Source organism: Diadema antillarum, unplaced genomic scaffold (assembly GCF_040938485.1).
Source record: "Diadema antillarum isolate AM-2024a unplaced genomic scaffold, OU_Dant_1.0 seq00000891_RagTag, whole genome shotgun sequence".
Taxonomy (NCBI): domain Eukaryota; kingdom Metazoa; phylum Echinodermata; class Echinoidea; order Diadematoida; family Diadematidae; genus Diadema; species Diadema antillarum.
Genome location: NW_027271755.1, coordinates 422,955 through 446,697, shown reverse-complemented (window position 1 = coordinate 446,697; position 23,743 = coordinate 422,955). Strand labels below are relative to the sequence as shown.

Sequence of the window (23,743 nt, the reverse complement as noted above, 5' to 3'; positions counted from 1 at the left end):
GCCTATACCTTAGGCACGGAGTAACAGTCCTTATAAATAACACAATTAGTGCATCACATCATGTCGTATCGAATATGTCTTCCTTCATCAACGTTCATATTCATTAGCATGGTTTTCGTTTGTATGACAGTAAGGTAGGCCTACATAGTGGTTGTCATAAGTGTGACATAAGTACGTTTCCCTGAACACCATCGTACATGAAATACAATTTCTCATTCAGCTCGTCAGCCAAAACCTGAAACGAATACATGTATGTACTCTGATGCCCACCAACCCCCGGGCTAAGTTAAATTGTCTTCATTCACCGCGTAAGAAATCGTTAACATGACATGCATGCATAAAACATGTGACGAATATTTAACTATTATAGATTTGCCTCAGTTCTGCTGCATTCTTTATAATCATGGTTGCCGATAACACACAACGCAGGCCAACCAGCCAACTCGAGCTCGCAGCTTTGTAAATGCCCTTTAGGACGTGACGTCACTGTGTGTTTATTATGGGATATGCTCATGAGCGGCGTACAGGCACACACACAGCGTGCTGTATGCAGTGATGAAAGCAAAAGCCGTGTGGTGTGTGTTATGTGTATTCAAGTGCGCAGCAGCAGAGCAGCCGGCGAACACGAGCCAGCAATAATACAGAAAAGAAAGCACGGGGTCCCCGTTCAAACCAGAGAACTCCGCATTGGTTTGTGTGTGTGTTCTATGAGTTCCGTATATGAAAACCCAGAGCCAAAAGGCTTCGACGTGTGACACTATTGTAATTATATAGAACTCATTCGTAGCGACAACGAGCAGGAGCTCGCAAAAAGATTACCGAGCCCACAGACAGCTTGCGGTGTGGTTGTCTGGCCGTAGTTCAACCAGGGATTAACGTTGGGTTTGCCCCTAGCCAACGAGCACGAAGTAGTTTTGGAAGGGGAGGATCTCAGTGGCGGTCTTAGATATCGGAGCAATGGACGAGGAGGAGCAGATAGACCAGGACGACCAGCAGGTTTACGCAGCTGAAGAGTTGAAACAGAAGAGAATGAGGAAGGTAAAAAGAAACAGGGGCAGTGAAACTCATCGCCTATTCTTACTCCTACCACACAACTTCAACACGTGGGATCCTGATTCAACATACCGTTCATCCATGTATACTTCCATCCCGTTCACACGTTAATTCATTCCGTGTAACATCCCTCTTCCCCCGTGGGAAGGTGTTACGCAATTAACCCCCTTTTCTAATCTCGTTCCATTCTCTCTTCCTCTCTCTCCCTCTCTTTCTCTGCAGGGAAGGGTGGAGTATCTGGTCAAATGGAAGGATTGGTCGGATAAGTAAGTTTCTTTCAGAGTAGCGTCTTTATAACTTTTGCATCTTTACCTTTTTTATATCTGTACCAAAACTTTCATTGCATTATATGATAGTAGGCCTAATGATTATAATTATGATTATAATTATAATTATATTTTCGTTTATGAATATGAAATTGTGTCTAGTTTCATTGAATTCGGAAAAAAAGAAATTATGAAACGTCATCCCGATCGAAGAGGAAGTTGTCACAGTAACTATTATAATACATGTACTTGTGCGAATTTGAAGAGAAGATTGAATGACGTGGCCTTTAGATCTTCCATTACTTACGAATCTTTTAGGCCTACTAAATTTCTTTTCTTTTTTCTTTTTCCCTTTTCGTTGACATTCATAGGTTCAAGAAAACGTCATTTACATCTTAGACTCTTTTCTTTTTGCAGATATATTAAAACGATTTGTATAAATGACTTTTAATGGTAATGATATATGTATGCGATTCCATGTGCCCAATCATTTTCTCATGACAACCTCTGCCATAATTATATAAAACTTCCATTTTTTTTTTTACTCTCTTACGAGTGAAAATATTCACTCTTGAAGGAGTGAATACAAAAAAGAGTGAATTTAGAGTGAAATTGGAGTGAATTTTGAGTGAAAATGTTCTTTTTCACTCATTTTGGAGTGACCTCAATGATCACTCGAAGATTTTGGAGTGATCCCTGAGGTCACTCTAAAACGAGTGAAAATGAACATTTTCACTCAAAATTCACTCCAATTTCACTCTAAATTCACTCTTTTTTGTATTCACTCCTTTAAGAGTGAATATTTTCACTCGATTTTTTTAGAGAGTAGATTTAACTTTTTATTTGCATCACTTTTAATCTTCTTACAACTGGCAAAGTTGACATTCAAATTTTTTAAAATCCCTTTTCCTTTCCGTCTTTTTTTTTTTTAAGACATAACACGTGGGAACCGGAAGACAACATTCTAGATTCGCGCCTGGTCGAGCTTTTTGAAGCGAGGTATGGCGTAAAACCAATTTTGTACATTTCATTATTACCATTATTAATACTTCTACTACTGTGGTTGTTATTAATAGGGACCTATACAATAATTATTTATTAGGGTTGAGGGGAGCCATAAATCAAGAGTTATAGGAGGACATAAACAAAATCGACATGAGATTTTAATAAGTATTAATGATTATATTTCAAATACTTCACCATTATACGGGCTATCGATGCATGTATGGTGCGCTTATACATCAAAACAGTTGCAGTCAGTTCTGATATAACAATACCATATCCAAAAGCAAACCGAAAAACAAATCCACCTGGGCCCTTTTTTTTTTTTTTTTTTATGAAGGGTAATAATTGATTATAATTATAGGCCCTAGTTGATTTCTATGATAAGTCTGTGGCAGCCTGTGTAGTAAGGAAATTCCTAATCGATTATATCTTTTGATAAAACGGGACCCAGATATTTATGAATAATGTCATACTATGTCAATACGAAATACCTCTGGCGATTGTTGAGTGTACATGGATGCTAGCAAAATGAGTAATATATCCATTGGTGATTATATCTAATGTTTACCTGATAATATGCAAGTGGCAGAAAATTCGAAAACCAGAACAGACACATTAAAATGTTAATCAGTTTTTGTGTATATGGCTACTTTTTCAAGAAAAAAAAAATCGGTCTGTTTTAAGTGCATATTGCGGTTTATGACTAATTGTGGAATTTTTTTTTTTTTTTGGTCTTCACTATTCGAAGGGCGCGGAGTGGAAATACGTTTCCAAGTTTTTGGTTGTACATTAATGTAAATGTATGTTATTACCCTATGGATATATCATAATGTCTATAATTTTGTTTGTTCATAGTATTTCGCTGTATCATCTTGTAAAACGCACGTGTATTATGGAACGATACAACTTCCTGTGTTGCGCGCTGATAAGCTTGAAGTATTTATAATTATTATAATCTTATTGACTTGCATAAATTATGAAGACGTGTAATTATGTTCTTATACAGACTTGCCAAGGAAGGTCCAACACATCTTATTTCAAGACGTGGACGAAGGGGTCGTAGGAAGGTGAGATTCTTTCCACTTATGCGTAGAAGTGTTCCCATTTTATGTGATCATTACCTTATGCAGTCAGCATAACAAAATTTTGATGCCAAATGAAAATGCTAAATTAGGGTATACGCATTTACGCTCCTCCAAATCCCATAGATATAACCAATATTAACAGATTCACTGTAGACCTAAATTCCTTGCGATTGGATGAGATGGACTTGCATATTTCTGAAACTTATTCTAGGTATATGATGACTGATTAATTTGATGATATATAATATTAAAAATTAAAAAAACACACACACAAGGCAGCTACACGTCTAAGTATCCCACAGACTTTACAAATATACTATATTCTAGAGTGAACTTGTTTTGATTAGATTATATTGGTGGGCTGTGTTCTCATGCATACTGCACGGTGATTTTTTTTTATTATTATTTTAATGGGATAACGGTATATCGCGTATAATCATACCAATAAGAAAATTTTTACTCGAAGGCTTGTCGTACTGGTAATGACAAGAGACCATCCTTTATTATTTCATCTAGTGTTTGTGGTTGACGAGGGTTTCGTTCTTTTTCAGAGGTTTCAGTTTTCGTCATCCCATGTTTAATACAAGTGACCTTTGTGTATCAAAATTGATACTTTTGTGTATAGAAAAACGTGTAAAAACGTGTAAAAAAACGATCATATGCTCTTAGCCAACAAAATGCTTTATGACATGGTCCTTAACTTGAATACGAAATATCCTCACCTCAAGGGCAATATTATTATGCAAGCCAAGTCTTTACTACACATTCAATTGTAACTTTTTTTTAAACTTAAAAATGAGCGACTATTACGTTTTAAGCAGTATGAGTAAACATAATATTCGCGTATGTTGATTATTATGATTTATATTTCTCGAAGAGACTCATGTTCCAATTGTGATACCTTAGGTCCTTAACAGTATTAGCCTATATTCTGACATGAGCACTATTATCATAAAGATATTGTAAATATTATGAAAATTGATATTTTCAGAAGATATGACATTTTCATTTGTTATTATCATAAAGGGTTTCAAATAATGGGAAAATAATAGGAAAATATAATGAGAATGAGAATAAAGTATTGTATACATTTCCATATTGCTTTCATCTTGCGACTGCACTCAATTAATGTGACTTTTTTTTTTTTGCTGATGTTTGTCTGATTGTGGAGAATATAACCGAGCCCTTGAATTCAACCAGATTCCCTGCGAATTACACCGAAAAATAACTTCAGTTGACCGTTGTATATTAAGTCGTTCACACTCGCTTAATTTTAAAATGTTCTTATATCAAAATGCAGTGACTTCACAAAATATTAGCATATGAAATCAAGTATTTGTCTGCTGTGAGCTTAAGGGCAGGTGTTCAGAAGGTGTAGACTTTTATTTCTCAGAGAAAAGAACTTGAATGGAGAAATGTGCCTAAGGAAGGTTCGATACCTTCCCAACAACTTGCGTATTATGATAAGGCGAAGTTGCACACGTTCAGCGCGGGCATGCATTGTATACACACCCATGGCAGTCGTATTGTACTTTATAACTGATGTGTTTTCGTTTATGTTCTCGTCTCTCGGTTTAATGACACAGGCACACACAAGACACACACGTACTCATACATGCATACATTTATAAATATACATCATCTTGTATCATTATGTGTAATGTGTAGAATTATTCGAATCCCTTTGGAAATCCATTTTCTTCGCTCAGCTTTTCAGTTATTATCATTCGATACGTAAATGAAAAATTATCATCAGAGCACCAATTTACAATAATCAACCTACAGAGGGGATAATGAACACTTTTTATTTCAGATATGTTTACCGATTAGTTCTAAGCGATGGTTTCCTTTATTTCCAGTGGCGACCATTTCTTTATTTTCAAAGTATCTCTCTTGGGCTTGCTAACTTTAAATATATATATATATATATATATATATATATATATATAATATTCCTTGTTCTATTCATTTCAAAACCTCGATTTGCTGAGCTGTTTTTTTTTTTTCTCTCTCTCTCTGTATTCATGTAAAACACTTTCCGAAAAAGGGCCCAATTATTGTTGCCTCATTTTCGCTCGTATTGCACATACACTTTCCACAATCTTGCATTACCCCTAGCAGGCCGGGCTTTTTGGCTTGTTCTGTGGCCGGGGGAGATCTCGGTCGTCGATCGCGCAATCGCCCTGAAAAGTGGCACATAAATTACATCGCGTAATCTACCAAACTATAAAAGAAAAAAAAATGAATTTTTCATTTTTTATATTAATTAATATGATTGAAATCATAAATTTTGCTCTCATTCAGAAAATAAAGCTAATGGCATCCTAATTTTTGGTGACATTATTCAATGTAGCATTCCTAACAATGTACTTGAAAAAAAAAAACTGGTATTAAGTTAATTTCTTATGTATTCTATTGATGAATTTCTTATTTATTTCTTTGACCTTTGGGGGGGGGGGGGTTTCACAAAATTTATTACAGTAAAATAATTATGTATTAATTGATTTCAGCGAGTGAAAATAATCATATCTTTTTGAATAAGCTATTTGCATAGACTTTGTACACAAAAACGTTTTTGAGCCAACAAGCATGTATAAAAGCTCGTGCGCGGCAATTTTCGAAAATGGTGTCATGAATATAGACAGACAGATGTGGGAGACTTGAGAGTCAGCGAGCGGCGCGGTCAAAAAAAAAAAATTCGCGCGGCAGAATGGTCGCAGAAAATGTCGAATTCAACCCCGGCCCTATAGGGTTTAGAAAATAAAAAATACACAAACAGAATTGCAGGGTAATTTCCACCGTGTGAGATGGTACAGAATCGATCGAGTCTCGGACTGCATGCGTGCCAGAGTATAAATCTGAGCATGCGCAAAATCGAACTTAATGCATTGTGGAGTCATCACAGGCAAAGTATATAAAGCGATGTAATTTTTCATGTTTGTTTTATTGATTTGTTTTCTCTTTTTTTTTTGGGGGGGGAGGAGGCATTTAGAGGAGAATTAGTGGGGCTTGGCAATATCATGTTGAAGGTCACTTTACATGCAATCTGTGTATAATAGACAAGCTTTAATACTAATTTGTATAATATGCAATTGTTCATAGAGATGCAGATAATAGTTAAACTGAAATTCTTTTCAAAATTATTTGAAGTACGTCCGGGTGTTCTGAATTTTTTTGGCTCCGTTGGTGTGCGGTACACCAGGAAGATACCTGTCTTGGATAAGTGTTGTCGTGGAAAGGACCAAGCAAGTCCCTAGAAGTGACGGTTGCTATTATCATCGTCACCATCATCACTGTCATTACTATTACCAGTTTTACAATAAATTGAAATGATAAGGAATAATACTCTCATATAAGCTGATTTCAGATTGCCGTGTGCAGTCAGCATACAGAATGATGACACAATTTGATGGCCAGCAAACTTGCATATTACAATGTATGTCCAAGCTTGCTGATACTGAGATTCAGGCGAGAAGCAGGGACTAGTGTATTTACAAAGCGGAAACAGTCACAATAATAAATCTCTGTATGCCTACCTGTTGTATTTTTTTACTTAGTAACACTTTATGGATATCTAACCGTTGATCAATGTAATATTAAAGGCATTATTTGTCGTTTTATTTTGCAGATGAAACAAAAACCCAGCTTTGGTGATTCAAAATAGTTCTAAAATGTGAGTTGGGGATAGAAAAACTAATGAAATTTTGATAAGGATAATCAGTGTTACGTTTATATTGTTAAATGATATACAAAATGTGAACAAAAGATATAATATTGTTTCAGTAAAACCGTCTACAGTTATGGTTTATTGAGAAAAATGGCATATATCAGCTCCTAATATTTTAGACTTTAGATTATTGCGAAATTTTTATATGGTACACAGGATGTCTTGTGATACAACTGACCTTCACTTTATATGCATCAGAATGATTGTAACAACTAGAACGTTTTTCAAAGTCACTGCTCCCAATGGTATAAAACAGTACCTTCCACCTTCCTGCTTTAACCAAAATTAAAGTTGACGTCCAGATGACTTTCAGATTTTTACATTTGAACAACTATAAATTAGTTATACTGAGGACAGAGTTTCATAATTTGTGACAATTGGGATGAAGGATAAAAATATTTTCAACTTTTAGAACAAATTGCAATGAACAAGGATGATGACATGGCAGAGTCACCATAAGAATGCACGAGTTGGAACTCAAGGAAGCAGAACAAAAGAAGAAGGCATGCATAAATCATACACAGGTGAACTCGCAAGTAAGCGGTATTGTAACGGTATTTAGTGGAACACTGTTTTCCATCATTGTGATTATTTACTATTTTTGTTGCCATGGTAAAGTGCATTGTTTCTTTTTTTTATGACATCATTCGTGCATATACTTTATAGTGTACATGTATTTGAAAAAAAAAAAAAACCTTTATCAGACGAGTGTAAGAAAAAATGAAAAAATTGTATCACTTTGGATTATGTCAACTTTTTCTTTTCTTTTTGTTGATGGAAACAAATACACTATTGAATTGAATTGAATTGAATAATGGAATTACACTGCAACATTTCTGAAATATGTGAACCTCCTATGTCATCATCCTTGTTCAGTGTAATTTGTTTAAGGTTTTTCATAGTATTGTTTTTCTACTCAAGAACAACAATAAATTCCACATATCTATACATGTAGCCTTTGATTTAAAATGTACTGCATGATGTGAAATTATAAAAATCGTCTGGAATGTCCCTTTAACGTTTGTAACCATTCACTCGTATTCACAGTCGTCATGCTGCATGGTACTTTAGTATATGATGGAGGGTTGGATATAAGATGATCTCGTAAGACGTCAGAGATACAGTTAATGACGTATTCCATTTCATGAACAAGTGACCTTCTGATCCCCTATCACTCGCAATACATTCAACTTGAAAATTATTGTGGACTTTCATGATTGTGATATTGCAATTATATATACATGTATATATATATATATATATATATATATATATATATAGTTGGTGATCTTTCTTTCATCGAGCGAAAGTACATCATGATTCTTTTGTGGCGGCGGACAAGTTGACTGGCGATATTCGCCGGAGGAATTACCGTGTGAGAGAAGGTCCGTTTGAAATAAAGTTTGTATATATTAACAAGGAATACGATCAATGACTATTTCGGGCTAAAAATATGCTATACCTATTTTGAGAGCTGTGACTATCTTGGTAGTACTACCAGACTACGGCCTTCTGCGATGGTTTGGTATAGCGGTCTTTATCAATCACCTCACTCTGGCATGTAGATCCATCATCTGAAATTTAATACACGAGTTATTGTTTCATGGCACCGAGATTACGTTTCCTTGATGGAAGAAGTTGTACATTATGATTTGTCTCTTTACTGCAATAATGAAATGTAAATTAGGTACATGTTTTAAGAATAATGATTGTGTGTTACCAGCTAAGTCTTATCTCTACCCTTAAGGTGACTCAAGGTGACTCAAGGTGATCGATCTCCACCTGCTTACATGGAAGACCAAGTGTTATATTATTTCGCAAAGTCTGTAGAGTGGCAACAAATAAAAAAAGAAAGAAAGAAAGATAGAGAGAGAGAGATTAAAAATAAGTATTGTGCGACACAATATATCGTATCTTTTGATTCGTATTATGGCACTCCAACATAGCCGGTCTGAGGAATGTCATTGTATTTGTGTTACTTTCGAGACTACGTGTCATGTTCTTGTGTATAATTCACAATTAACATGCTATTAAAACGGGCGCTGTTATTGTAGCGCGCGTGGCTGTTGAGTATAGATAGAGACAGGCTTTGCTATACCAATGTCAATTAGCGCACACACGGTCATGCATGGCGGGCTGCTGACATTATGAGAAAGTTCCCTGAATGGTAAATTTGTATGTTTTGTGACGTGTTTGGATGTGTTTACGCCCCCCCCCCCCTCCTTCTCTTTTCTATCTATCAATCCATCTCTCTCTATCTATCTCTGTATTACATTTATAGGTTTCGTTTCATCCACATAATTCGTATTACTTTTATAATCATTTCCCAAATCCAGTCATTCAACGGCAGAGGATATATGTCTATAATAAAAACTGCATCAACAACTCGTTTGTTCTTTTTCACAGAATATACCTCCAAACAGTTCGTGAAAAATACTCCTTCGCCAATGTATGATCCCAAGCTGCAGTTATATTTTGTTCGAAATGAAATTGTATGTGCTATGAATATTAGGTCTAACATCATCACGTTTGATCTCATATTAATCTTGATTTCTGAATCGATTTTATGCCATCATTTCACTGAGGGAATACCCAAATCAGATGAAATAGACTTTGCAAGAAACACACACATAATAATGCCTAATCACTATAAGGGTGACACATTTCCCATATCAGGCAACTTACGCAAGCTATTATTGACGTCGGCAACGAGATCATCAAAAGTCAGAACCTCCATGATTATTATACGATTTTCATATCAAATCTGCGTGTAAGGTAAAGGAGAAATCCATTATGTGTAAGCCAGTTTGGAGTTGTATAGGCCATGTGCACATTTTGTATAAATGAGCTTTCTTTTTTTTTGTGTCAGTTGGTATGGGCACTTCACTCGTTTTTCAATGTGACATAATGCTTTAAAAAGCTTGCCTGATGTGCCAATTCATGGAATTCATCAATCATGTTCAAACTATGTAAGAATGAACTTCCATTGTATTATGGACTTAGGTGCATGACCAGAATGGTTGGTCGATATTGAAGGCATAATTTACCATTTACAGATGAAACAAAAACCCAGCATTAGTGCTTTGAAATAGTTCTAAAATGTGAGTTAGGGATAGAAACAACCACTGTAAAAATTTGAATTGGTAAAATCGATGTTAAAGGACAAGTTCACCTTCATAAACATAAGGATTGAGAGAATGTAGCAATATTAGTAGAACACATCATTGAAAGTTTGAGGAAAATCGGACAATCCGTTCAAAAGTTATGAATTTTTGAAGTTTTTGTGCAGTAACCGCTGGATGAGAAGACTACTGCAGTGTGTGAATAACTTAGATGTCACATGCGTACAACAATATAAGGAAAATATAAAGAGAATTTCACAAAATTTCATCTTTTGAAAAAAGTACACATTCCTCCGACTCGTTACCGACAAATGTTATGGGTAATGTTATTCCCCCTGCCTTTAGAAAGAGGCAATTCAAGTGCTCTATTATTATGCGAAAAAAAGTGAAAATATGTTGAATTTTCTTTACATTTTCTTTATACTGTTGTACGCATGTGCTGATGACTCACAAGCTGTAGTAGTCTCCTCATCCAGCGGTTCCAACACAAAAATTTTAAAAATTCATAACTTTTGCATCGATTGCCCAATTTTCCTCAAACTTTCACTGATGTGTTCCACTAATATTGTTGCATTCTCTCAATCCTTATGTTTATGAAGGTGAACTTGTCCTTTAAGTATTGTAAAAATACAAAATGTGAACATTAATTATAATAAAAATGTTTCCAGACTAAACCCTCTACGGTTACGGTTTATTGAGAAAAATACAGATATCTCCATATTATATTTTAGGCTTTTTCGCGAAAATGGTGTATGATAAGATGTTTTGTGGTATAGTAGACCTACACATTATGCATTAAATATATCTTGAATTTTTTAAATCACTGTACCCAAAGGTAAACAGGACCTTTAACACTTCGAGAAGCATCCATTTCATTATTTGCGTTAATTGAAGCGTTAACAAACTTTTTTTTTCCTAACATCGCCAAATACCAGACTTGCTGTCAGGTAGATGTGATGGCGATAGCACCATTTATAAGGACTAAAAAAAAAAAAGAAAGAAAGAAAGCGCAGTGATATTAATTTAATAGAATATTTAGTGAGTTTAAAGATGACTTCTTCCTCCGGAGCGTGAGAATGATTTCATGGTTTTAAATTTTCATAGTTTTCATATTTTTCCAGTCTGCGTATGAGCTTAAGTGGCAATTTGTACTCTGCGCAGCGATACTATAGTAAACTATTTCAATGGGTTTGAAAGCGACATATTTCTTGGGAGTCGGAGAATGAATGTAGTTCATTGTATTTTGTGTATAGTGGAGTATTTGAAATAAATTGTTAGTCATTGTTAAAAAAAGAAACACACCAATAATATTATCTCAGGTGACTAAGACGCCTAATATTGAAACCCTGATAATGGTTAGCTGACGTCGCGTCACAGATGACAATCATGCTGTCATTATCGTTTTGATTATGCTGTCATGAGTTTGTAAAGAGAAGAAACTACATGTATTTCATACAACAACCATGCTGTGAAAATTCTTCTCTACCACTTTCCATGATATGCTGTTTTCAAATCATCATTGTTATTTTTTTTCTCTTTTGCATCCTGGTCTATTGTAAACTTCCTCATACAACGACTCAGGATCGTGTATAATCATACACAATCCTGGCATGAGAATTAAAAAGTTGTACTCGATTACCAGCATACAGTACTAGTATATAGTATATAGCACTAGCAGTACCATTACAAGTATAGTAGTACAATAACAGCGTGATGACTGAGCATCCATGCGTCATGCTCTTGCATGTATGACTTGACTGTGAAGTAGGTAGTGTATGATAGAGTGCATTAGTCCCTTATACTGTGTCTTGTGTTTCTTGTCTTTTATTTCTCAGAGGGTGTTATTGTTGTGATGTTAAGTTTATCATGTTTCCTGTGGCCCAACGGCATCATCTTGTAATTCTTCCTGGTTCGAGTTTGGCTGCTGCTGCTGCTGTTGTTGTTGTTGTTGGGTTGTTGTTGTTGTTGTTGCCGCAGTATATGTCTTATACCCTGTCTTGTACCCTGATCTCAGCGCCGAACTTCATACCATATAGCGTGTATAACCTACATACAACACTCAGAGTAATAATTATACGCCAATTTATAGGCCTACGGTAACATGCTTCTTCGCAGTTTGAGAAATTTGAGCTGCCTTGGTCTTTACACAGGAGTATAAAACCAGGAATATCGTGCAAATGTTGAGCTTTACAATATCAAAAGAAAGAAAACTAAGAGCAAGATAATATATAAGCAAAAAAGTGAAACTTTGTCGTGACCGGAATCACCGTACTCAACAATTCCCATAGACATTAATGTAGAATAAACCATTCAATGAACGGCCTTTTGGCGTGATTATTTGTTCATAGATCTCTCGATAGTAACATCATATAATGCTTAATAATTATGTAGTTGCTCCTTTTTCACCATATGAACAGCTCGTTGGCATGCTTTTGACTATTTCTGAAATTGAAACACAATATTATACAAAGTCTGTAAATAATATCGTTGCGACCGAGTCATGTCATGTCATTAGATGCATAATTGCATTTGTACATTGACAGGTGTGCAGTGTAAAGCCGAAACAGAATTATGGTTCGTGAGGAAAGGTGCTGAGATTCCATGGTAACCAGTAGACTCCGCCCACGTGTGTGCTTTGGTTATTACCTTTGTAGGATAGCATTGCACCCACTGTGGTACACGTGTAACTGTTTTCGTCTCGGTGAGAACAGGGAAACTTTACATTTTCACCTCCGAGGCTGATCCATCCAAATGTTGATCATCTCAGAGTCCAAGCAATACAAAGCCCACAAAGATCCAATTAATATCTTGCATGTTGCCGAGTTATTGCTCCTTTCTGGAGATCTGTATCTTTTTTTTCCGTGGTCGTTGGATATCTTTATGAACTTCAGGGCGAGAGCGTAGATGAAAGTTTGCGAGAAGCAGAAAATAACGTCGAATCGTAATTTCCTGTTTTTTCCCCCTGTACATTCTTTTTTCAAGTGTTTGAAACAACGAACAAACATCAACACGTACCAACGGTATTAAAATCACGAGTGGCCATTAAAGAGGAAATCCAGTCCAAATATAAGTTAATCTGATTAAAAAAAAAAAAGTTCAACGGTAAAAATATGACTGAAATCGGATGAAAAATAAGGAAGTTATGACATTTTAAAGTTTTGCTAATTTCTGCAAAACAGTTCTTGTACAGTGGATATGAATATGCCAATGAGTGAGCTAACCATGTCAAAACCTCACAATTTCCCATTGATCATGTTCAAAAAAATGACGAAAATTCAATGTTTCTGTCATTGAAGTCTGAAACATGGTGTTATTCCTGGTTGAATAACTTGAGAATCGTGATCAGTTAGATATGCGAGGATTTGAGCCTCGGGCATAATTGCGTTTGAATAAAAAACTGGAAATTTCAAAATTTAATGGACAAACTACATATTTATCATGGTAAGTTGTGAGGGGATAACATGCTCACTTTGCCATTTGCATATTCATATTGACCGTTCAAGAACTGTTTCCTGAAAAAATAGCGAAACTTCAAAATGTCATAACTTATTTTTCATCCGATTTCGATCAAAATTATACTGTTGAACTCGTAATATTTTACTCTTTCTTATCAGACTAACTTATATTTGGACTGGATTGCCCCTTTAAATGGGATTAGTTTGGCTGGTATTAGCTCCGATTGGATTGCCACTTTGTTAGGAGTAGTCCAAGGGGGATGAGTTGGTTTTAGTTTAATGTCTCGAAGAATATCATAGTCGAAGAGTACCATGAAAACAGTTGTCACTTCCTCGGAAGTACAATACCTTTCTGTTTCACCTTGTCTTCTATTATATGTATTTATAACAGGAATAAGAGAGAAGTATGTTTCTTAAACTAATGTCATGCGTATGATTGCACTATTGGTCTGACTTGAGACTTGCTTCTCTTTTTACAATCTGCTCATTTCGTACCATTCCGTTTTGTTCAGTGTTTGTGTCCTCTGAATTAGTTTCGCACTCACATCATGCAGTTGTCGAAGGTGGTTGAAAGTTTCAGATATTCCCTATAATTAGGGCTGCCACTGAGATGATGGCTTAGTGGACAGGGATGTGGACACCCAATCAGGGATTCAGGGGATCGAATCCTCTGCAGTGAGAACATCTCTAAACGAAATGCTGTACTCGCTATGTCCCTCCTCAATTGGGTATGGGGTATGATATAGATATGTGCATGGCAATATTTGGGTATAATAATGATGACGTGTCATTCCGGGACAAGAATGCTGATACTGACGAAGCTTAACACAAATTTACCATTAAAGTTATTAGGCTCTTTCACTCTTTCTATGGAAGTAGTGTACGAAATCGAAGTTGTATGAAGTAATTTCTTGCGAAAGGATACCAAATGATATAGGAAGTCATTCACTTATTGCACTTATTTATTGCACTATTATATTACTTATTGCACTATATACTATACTATAACAGCCAACTTGTAATAGATCCCTCAGTTATGTTCAATCTTCCATAACAATAATGGTTGCCCATGACAACTTCAGAATATTTCCGTCGGCTTGCCTGTCCTAGCAACTATCTGTCGTAATATTTAGTAGGGACACGGTGTTCACAAGTTTGCAGTGTGTGCGTTATAGAATCCATATAGTGACTGCCCGAGGATGAAATTTCCATACATTTCAATACATTTGGAAAGTCGTCTGCAGCGGTAGAGAATTCATCGCGTGTTTCTGCTTGATTCTTCGTTTTGAGGCGGGAGGATTAAAGTAGGCCGAGGCAGGAAATTCCTGCGTTGGCGATTGCACGAATTGAATTGTAGATTTTATGTGAAACAGATTCTGATCATGTAGATATCATCTGTTCGCTTCCTCCCGCGCCAAAAAAGAAAAAGAAACAATAAATAAATAAAATAAGATAGAACAAAAGAAAAGAAATCAACAACAACACTATAAAACAAGACCAAAAAAAAAAATCAAACACATCTACCCCCCCCCCCCCAACAAATTCATTATTCGGTGTGTATAGATTGATGCGCATTTACGTGCCGTATACAAATAGTATATGGACGCGGATGACAAAGTCGTGATGGCATGAGCAATATGCTGGCTTTTCAATTTATTCAAATAAATGGATATTTATCCCCTAGGACCTAGCAACTCGCTCTTCAATTCACCTGTCTCTGCTAAATGCATATATTTCCATACTTGTAATTCAGTTTACGCCATTAGATGTCGTTATGTCGTGGACGAGGCCCATGCGAGTTTGATTGGCCATAACAAGTCTTTTATCATCTGAAAGTATAGATGCTCGCAATTTGAAAAATGTTGGGGAAATGGTCGATTGTAATGGAATCGAGTGTGCAAGAGAGTGATATTAGGCGTTTTCACATCAACGCGATGTTTCGAAATAGCGCGCTATTTTCTGACTTGGGAAATAGGAAAATATCTCGAGCTTGGATTTTTATCGGGCTGATGTGAAAACGCCTATTGACCATGGCATGTAAATCGCGCAGATAGCTCTTTCTCAAATATGCATATAATCCTTGCAGAGTATAGGATTTTGGTAGGTTTGCTTTGCCTTGCGTAGCAGCAAACTGACGTATCTAAATCCAAATTTGTGACAACCACAAAGCTTGCCCGAGGTTTGTCCAACATGATACTGATATATTCTTTTGAGTTTGTGGAGGCGGAAAGAAATGTTTGTTATACATTGGTCGTCAGAGGAGAACTTTTCATAATTACTATAAAATTTAAAGGAGACCTACGGATGATTTTCAGACTTTTACATATGGACAACGATAAATTGGTTATACTTGGTACAGAGTTTCAGAATTGGGATTGGGATGAAGAATAAGAATGTTTTCAAAATTTATAACAAATCACAATGAACAAGGATGATGACATGCAGCCTCACTACAAGAATGTATGATTTGGGGCTCAAGGAAGCAGGACAAAAGAAGGAAGCATGCATAAATTTTACACAGGTGAACTTGTTAAGCACATGGTATTGTAATGGTATTCCACTGCTACATTTCTGAAATATGTGAGGCTCTATGTCATCAACACTGTTCAGTGTAATTTGTTTCAGATTTTTAGAATATTGATTTCTCTGCTCAAGGACCACAATAAATTCCACAAATCTATACGTGGAACTGTATGGATTTATGTACTCCATGATGTAAAATTATGAAAATTGTCTGGAATGCCCCTTTAACACATTAGTACACCATGGTAGTCTGACCAAAACATAAGCTGTGTTCAGACGGAGGCAGTTTTGATGGGAGTAACCTCGGAGGAAGGGTCGGAGGAAGCTTGGTCGGAGTAACTTCGGAGGAAAGGTCGGAGTAGTGCCCGTCTGAACAAGCTCGTGGTAACTTCCTCCGATCGGAGGAACTTACAACGACCTCTTCCTCCGAACGAGATACTCCTGAGTTTTCTCAGGAGTATCTCGCTACCACGACTAGCCGGTCGGAGTAAATTGCCCGTGCGGACAAGCCCTCGGAGTATCTATGAACTTACATACCTTACGACCTATAGGTAAAACTTCCTGGGTCAAATCGCAATGTTGACATTTTGCGAGCACACGTGCGCGTGTAGTGCAATTCTAACCTAGTCGATTGCGACGAAGAAGCTAGGTATAGAGCTCATGCAGAAATTTCCATCAACAAGAATGGAGAAGACAAATGCCACTGGTAAAACACAATCGCATGGTCGACGTGCGCGGCGCTACCACTTCCGGAAGTTACACCGACCCTCGCACATAAATTGGTCGGAGTTTCTTCCCACGACCGTCGTGTGGACACAAGGGTCGTGGTAAGATATGCATTAATTTGAATTTTAATTGCCGTGCCATAAATTTTTACTCCGACTAGAAATACGTCTGAACATGGCTATAGAAAGATAAACGACACCAGGTGCAAAGAATAGAACAGTCGTCGCATTAAGACCCGGAACAAAAACTAGAAACATGGAAGACCTTATTTCTCTTTGCCGTAAAAGTAATAATGTCAGAATGTAAACAAGATGTGCTTGTAAATGCACGTGATTTAGAAGGTGACTTTGCGACCCTTTCGCGCACGTGCATTTGGCATTTAAAAAAAAAAAAAATCATTTTCGTTTCTGATTAAAAAAAAAATAGAATTGCAACATACCTTGTGATGCTGGTAGATTCATTAGAAGCAGCTGTTCATAGTAACAGCCTCATGCATGTTAATGGAAACTCAAAATTTCGAGGCGACTTCCGAACTCAATATTAAAATATAATGAACAAAAGAAGATACTGAATGGAACAAATTCACGTAAGGGTTCTTGGAGGTTAATTGACAAAACTAAAGGGGAAAAGAGGTTCACATCTAGGCCAGAATAATAAATCATACTTTAGTGATTTGTTGCTGAAGCGGGTGTTATATCGAATGTAAGGAATGTAGATCTAAATTCTCAACTAAATATAACCTAGTTTGTGGGCCTACATTTCGATTAAGCTCCTATGATAGTGTGGACTAAATATCATTGTGTGCTCTGAATATGATTGTAAATTCTTTATTCAGTTTATTTATAAACAATTTATGTGAGACTTTTTTTTTTCAAATCTAAAAATTAATTGAAACAAAAAAAATGTGATCTACCATCAATTTCAAAAGGATGGGTTCTATGTAAAAGCAAGCAGCTTGGTGATCTATAGGCAAGGGCGATGAAATTCAAGCACTGGAACACGCAATAGCATAGAAAGAACATGACCATGACAAAAGCACTAACATGAAAAAATAAAAACAAGTGTGAAATAGATTTTTTTAAATCCTTTTTATTTCAGCTTTGGTAGGCCTATGTCGTGGAAACACTGGATTATGTATGCTGACCAAACTTGTCTTTTCTTAATCTCGCAGGAGAGTTAGGAAGTTATTGGAAGAAACAAAGAAGTAGATTGAAGATATGACATCGAAAGTGTGGAAACGTGCGTATTTTGTTTGTCTTTTTCTACGTGCATTCTGTCTCAGAATGTTGGACCGAGAAGGGGCAAGTGAGGGCGTGTCGAGTTTCATAAAAGTGACGCGACACCACGTCCCCATGAGGGGGCATGATTGCCGTTCAACATTGTGGTACTGGATTCGTTGTTGTATTTTTTTTTTTTAATCACAGATGCTTACTATTTTTCGATGAATTTAAACACGAACATGCCTGTAATCTCAAGTGACATTTTCTGGCTCATGCTCAAAGCGGAACTACGAGCTGGCCTATATAATCCGAACCCCACCGATTATGTATTGTATAATAGGGCTTGCTATCCAGGTTCCCGTAATAGGTAATGGGTTAAAGGGATGGTATTGTATTGGTGGAGACAAAGATTGAGTTTTTAACTTTTTGCGAGATAATAAGAAATCACATGTGAAATGTTATAGAGCATACCAATCTGAGAGGAATTTAAAGTTTATTTGATGAAAATCGGTTTTTAAATGGCTGAGATATGAAAAAACAAAGCAAGACAAAGCAATCTTAAAGTGGGTCTCACCTTTAATTAGTGTCTTTTTGTTTTTGGTATCTCAGCCATGTCAAAACCGATTTTCATCAAATAGACGTTGAATTCTTCTTGGAAGTTCATCTTGTTGTTTTTTATTGTACAAGAGGTTTCTCATTATGTCACAAAAAAGAAAAGGAAAAAAGGTAGAAACCTGAAGTCAGGTCTCAACCAAAACAATACCATCCCTTTAAGTAAACTGACAGATGAAGAGCGATGATCTATCAGGAGTATGATGTCCAGTCTCGCAGTTTCGCTGCTTTTAGACTTTCGTTAGCTTTAACCATTCGGGTCTTTATTCATAAGCTACAGCATAATATGCTGTGGATGTATTTGAATGGCATTAATGTCGAAGCGAATAAAGAATTCTATTTTTTTTTTAAAGTCTATTAGTGATGTGTACTCTTAAGCAGTACTAGCTTCATTTCCCCTTGACATCCGCACATGATTTTCAAAACAGAAATAACAATAATCATAGGTCTGCATAGCAAAGCATTCAGTCTTCTAAATTGTGCATTTTATTTTCATTTACGTCATCTGGTCGCCATAGCACATAATACACCCCATACACAGGGAAAAAATTAATGATTTAAGCCGTGAATGTACTCTTCTGATATACAACACATCAAGAAAAGTCTGATAAGTATTCATGTGACAAGTCCATCGTAAAAAACAAGCTTGCATAATCAGGTGCCACATAAATGAAGCTGAAGATGGAGCTGGATTATACGTGTATTAATCTTGCGTAGACAATGTGCCGCCCAGGATACGCTATGCATGGGGACCATGCATGAATGTCGCATACCGTTCAATTCGACCAATTAAGGTTGTCATCTTGATCTCCCGAAAGAAATAAAAAAGGAATCAAACCCGATTCACATCTTCTCATTTCAACTTCACATTGTCCAGTTACTTAGAGGGGCATGTGTGATTACGCTAATTCTCAAATTCCCTCGCCATCCATAATAATCTGATAATTTTCCCATTTAAAAAAAAAAAAATTGATTGGTAATTTTCACGTAATCATCCTGTCTTACGTTCATGCTAAAAGCGATTGCAACTGCCAGTTTGTTTGTGCTAACAGCTTTAACTTCCCACAGCAATCACACACAGTATGAGAGGGTGTATCATGCTGTTTTTCTAAGGATACAACGTACTGACAATATTGATGAATTTTGATTAATCATTGTTACTATCACATAATGCAGCGATGCCACAGTCTTGGCGACACTAAGCGTGCTGTCCATAGGTATTTTACTTTTCATTATGGGACAAACAATCCAGATGGTGTTCGCAGGATATTTAGTTTAGTAAGAGTACCCGCTTAACGATGACATTCTTGTTTCCTTATTATCGCATGACTGAAAACGGTACCTTCAGAATTTCATCATACTTGTACAGGTTATAAAGTCAATGGTTTAATTTCAGGAATATGTCCTTGAGTCAAAGTGAAGTGAAATTTCCGTATGTTTACTGTCTCTGCAGCGAAGCGAAGAAATACTCGAGATGATTTCGTCAAAGCAGGAAAGGATTCGAAATGATTTAGGTTTGAGGCTTAGAATAGACCTCCGGATGATTTCAAACATTTAAATAACTATAATTTGGTTGTACTGGGTTCAGAGTTTCAGAATTTACAGTGATTTGGGGATGAGGAATAAGATTTTGTTTTTCAAAATTCATAACAAAATTATGATGAACAGGGGTGATGAAATAATTTAGCCTCACCACAGGAATGCATGGGTGGGGGCTGAGAGAAGCAAAACAAAAGCGAAAAAACATTCATAAATTCTACGTATTTTTGAATGGAATTACATTGCTACTTTTCTCCTGTGATGTGAGCCTCATTTGTCATCATCATTGTTCAGTGTTATTTGTTTTTCAGAGTATTTGTTTCTCTGCTCAAAGACCACAATGACGTCCACAAATCTTTACACGGAGCTGTCGAGTTATGTACTACATGATGTGAAATTATGAAAATCGTCTCGAGGTCAAGGGTGATAAAATCAAAGACAGATCTAATGATTTGCCGTTTTCTTTTTTCTTTGTCTTATCAGTCCACTACAGATGTCATCGAGATACTTAACTTCTCCAAGCCAGTGGGGCAGCCGCCATTGATCCGTGGGCGAGGACGTGGTCGGGGTCGAGGATCCGAGCGTGCAAGGGGTCGGGGAAGCAGCATCGGACGTGGTCAGAGCAGCACCCTGGGTCGTGGCCGTGGCAGCATATTCGGCCGTGGTCGTGGCAGTGACCTTGGCAGGGTCAGAGGTCGTGGAAGGGGACGAGGTCGTGGCCGAGGTCGTGGTCGAGGCCTAATTAGGCTCAACAGAGCAGAGAGTATGCCCGAAGGGGTATCGTCCTTGCCTATGGTGGGCCAGAGTCCCCTGGACGTCAACTCGAACTCCACAATCTTCTTTAAAGACGAACTCGTAGAGAATGACGATGAGGAGCGCGAGCCCAAGGACAGGGTGATGTTCGAAGCGGTAGCTGAGGATGAACACGAAGACGCAGATGGGATGACCGTTGATGATGAAGTGTCTGTGAATGTCAGTGCAACGGATTTTGAAAGCGAGTCGCAGCAACCGGCAGTGGCACCATCGACGAGCGCAACGGCGATGGCAAAGGCGGCGAAAGGGAAAACGAAGGAGGCCAAGTCGGCTGGTCCGGGCAGAAAGCCCAGAGATGTTAAGAAGCAGGATCAGGGAGTGAATTTGAGCGAGACGGCGGCCAAGCCAAGCCCTCCGCCGCTCCCACCGTCGGCCAGCCTTTGGAAGCCGCGCCAATCCTTGCTACCAGCTGGAGAGGTTCTCATTACGGACGTTACAAGTCAAGACGTTACTTTCACCGTGAGGGAGTGCTGCACCAGTCGCGGATTCTTCAGAGAGTTGAAGCAGGAAGTGCACGGGACGTCGACCCCCGTCACGAGCGCCTCCATGAACTCCGATCCTGATGACCAAGCAAGGTCGTCACAGGTTCCCTCATCGACATCGTCCTCTTCGTCGTCGACGTCAGCTCAGGAAGTGACGGTGAACGGGAAGGACAAAACGAGCGTGGGTGAAAGGTCGCCTGCCGTCAATGCACATGAAGATGGGGAGGAGCAGACTCCCAAGGTCGAGCTGGTAGAGCAATCGTCTACTGAGTAGCCGCTATTCTAGTTGCATGACACACAGGGAATGCAAGTAACTTGTTCCACGCCTTCACTCCCTGTAGGATGCAAGAGATATTACTGCTGTATTTTACATTACTTTTCCACTTGTCTGTGATTGTGGCAACATTCTGGAGTCCCAACATTTTACAGGGATACAGACGTACGAATACGTCAAGATTTTTTCAGCACGTGAGAGATGAAAGCTCCCTGCGGAAAGTTCGCTTCTTGTTTCAAGCGGGAGCGCGGTGGAATATTGCTAAAGACTCGACAGATACACGTGCATTTTCTTATTTAGGATAGCTGGCTTTCAAAGAAAGATAAATCATTGATAGGAAAACTGTTCAGCTTTCATTTTGCGATTCCTCTTGGGCCACAGCACCGCATGTGAAAAGTTCAATAATCGTATGTAATTTGGCTGGCGTCCTTACATGCGTTTAGTTCGATCAATTAGATATCAAGATAAACAATACTATGTTACAAACCGCTTTTATCGATAAATCGAGCACTGGTACCTGGCATGCCCTGTTGATTTCCAAATCCCTACCACTGTGTTAAATGTTTTTCGTGGATATTGGGAGCTTTTATAGCTAATCTGGAAAATCATTATGTTGTGACAATTTCGTTTTGTAAGCTCCAAAATATATTGTGAGTGACAAAGGAAATTGTGAACGTATCCATGCAGCTGTCCATATACCACTTAGTGTTTCAATGTAATGCAACAATATTGCTGTAAGAATTAATCACTAATTAGCGATTTTCACTAACGTAAGTCACAAAGATTTTCCAAGTCATATAGTACATTATAATTATGGATTTTGAGGAGTATTGTTTAATTTTGTAGGGAGTCCACGTAATGGTGCGTATTCAATGATGACTGCACCAATTTGATTTGAAGTTCATCATGTCACCGTGAATTTATTGTAATTATCATTATTTGTCATCGCGGATATACCGTGCTATCTTATTGTGGTCCGAAGTACTGTTGATCTGCTGTGTAAGCAAGACACGGATCCATTTCAATGTAAAACCAGCACGTGATATTATGCCCAGGGATGAGCTTTTTTTTTTATCCAAGACAATCTCAGATGTGGTCGAGCCCCTGGAAATAAGGACTGTCGTGAATAATAGAGGGACACCTTCCAACTCAACAATGTAATCAAGAACGTAGCTAACGAACACATTCCCAACTTATTTATCTTTGTCGCGGAATTGTAGTTGTGCGCTGCCTCCCTGTAAGAAGAGATGAGGCAAACAGTAAAATATGATAAACAATTTTTATGGTTGAAGGCGGTCGTAATGGTACAACTGTTGCCACTAAATGTAGTTTCATACAACTGAATAGTTTATCACGTCTCTTACATCACTTTCCTAGAAGCGTAAAAATGGAAAGATTATTATGAAACAGAATGTAGCAGGACGTATTGCCAGCGATTACGTGCAACATACAGCGATCTGCATAGGTTTGATGTGTGATCATAAATCTATCCGCAGTTTTTGGATATGTTTATGATTTTAATTTTCCTATCCAATGGGTTAAGAAATCCAAGTCATCGTCAGATGATCTGTCAGTACGATTCGCCAAAATTTGTTTTGCGTCGAGATGAAAGGATTCACTCCATACGGCGCACTTTCAAGTCAGTTTGCGTTTAATGGCATGTGACGGCGAACAAGAGTATAGTTTGTGTTATTTTGTGAAGTACTTAAAAACGGAAAGTGAAATGTTATCCTGTGGTGAACCTCATGTCTTAGTTTGGACATGCGATTGAATTGGCATGGGATAACCTAGCGTGTTAAAGGAGCAGAATCACCCATCAGTAATCTCGGGAAATCGTTTTT

The 23,743-nt window shown here is 37.5% G+C and overlaps 1 protein-coding gene across 1 annotated transcript; it reads left to right on the top strand.

Annotated features, from left to right (window-relative positions):
- The first annotated feature begins 954 nt into the window (after nucleotides 1-954).
- LOC139740943 (uncharacterized) lies at nucleotides 955-21,902 on the top strand. The gene is made up of 5 exons (XM_071651528.1): nucleotides 955-1,038; nucleotides 1,276-1,319; nucleotides 2,253-2,318; nucleotides 3,331-3,391; nucleotides 20,817-21,902. Exons 1-5 carry the CDS (start codon nucleotides 958-960, stop codon nucleotides 21,900-21,902), a joined length of 1,338 nt encoding a protein of 445 aa, XP_071507629.1. The 5' UTR covers nucleotides 955-957.
- The last annotated feature ends 1,841 nt before the right edge of the window (nucleotides 21,903-23,743 follow it).

What these genes read in the sequence shown, in the direction of transcription:
- LOC139740943 (XM_071651528.1), top strand. Translation starts at nt 958, where the DNA reads ATGGACGAGGAGGAGCAGATAGACCAGGACGACCAGCAGGTTTACGCA. An exon ending in TGGAAGGATTGGTCGGATAA is followed by an intron (nt 1,320 to 2,252) that starts GTAAGTTTCTTT and finishes TTTTTTTTTAAG; the next exon opens with ACATAACACGTGGGAACCGG. An exon ending in GACGAAGGGGTCGTAGGAAG is followed by an intron (nt 3,392 to 20,816) that starts GTGAGATTCTTT and finishes TTGTCTTATCAG; the next exon opens with TCCACTACAGATGTCATCGA.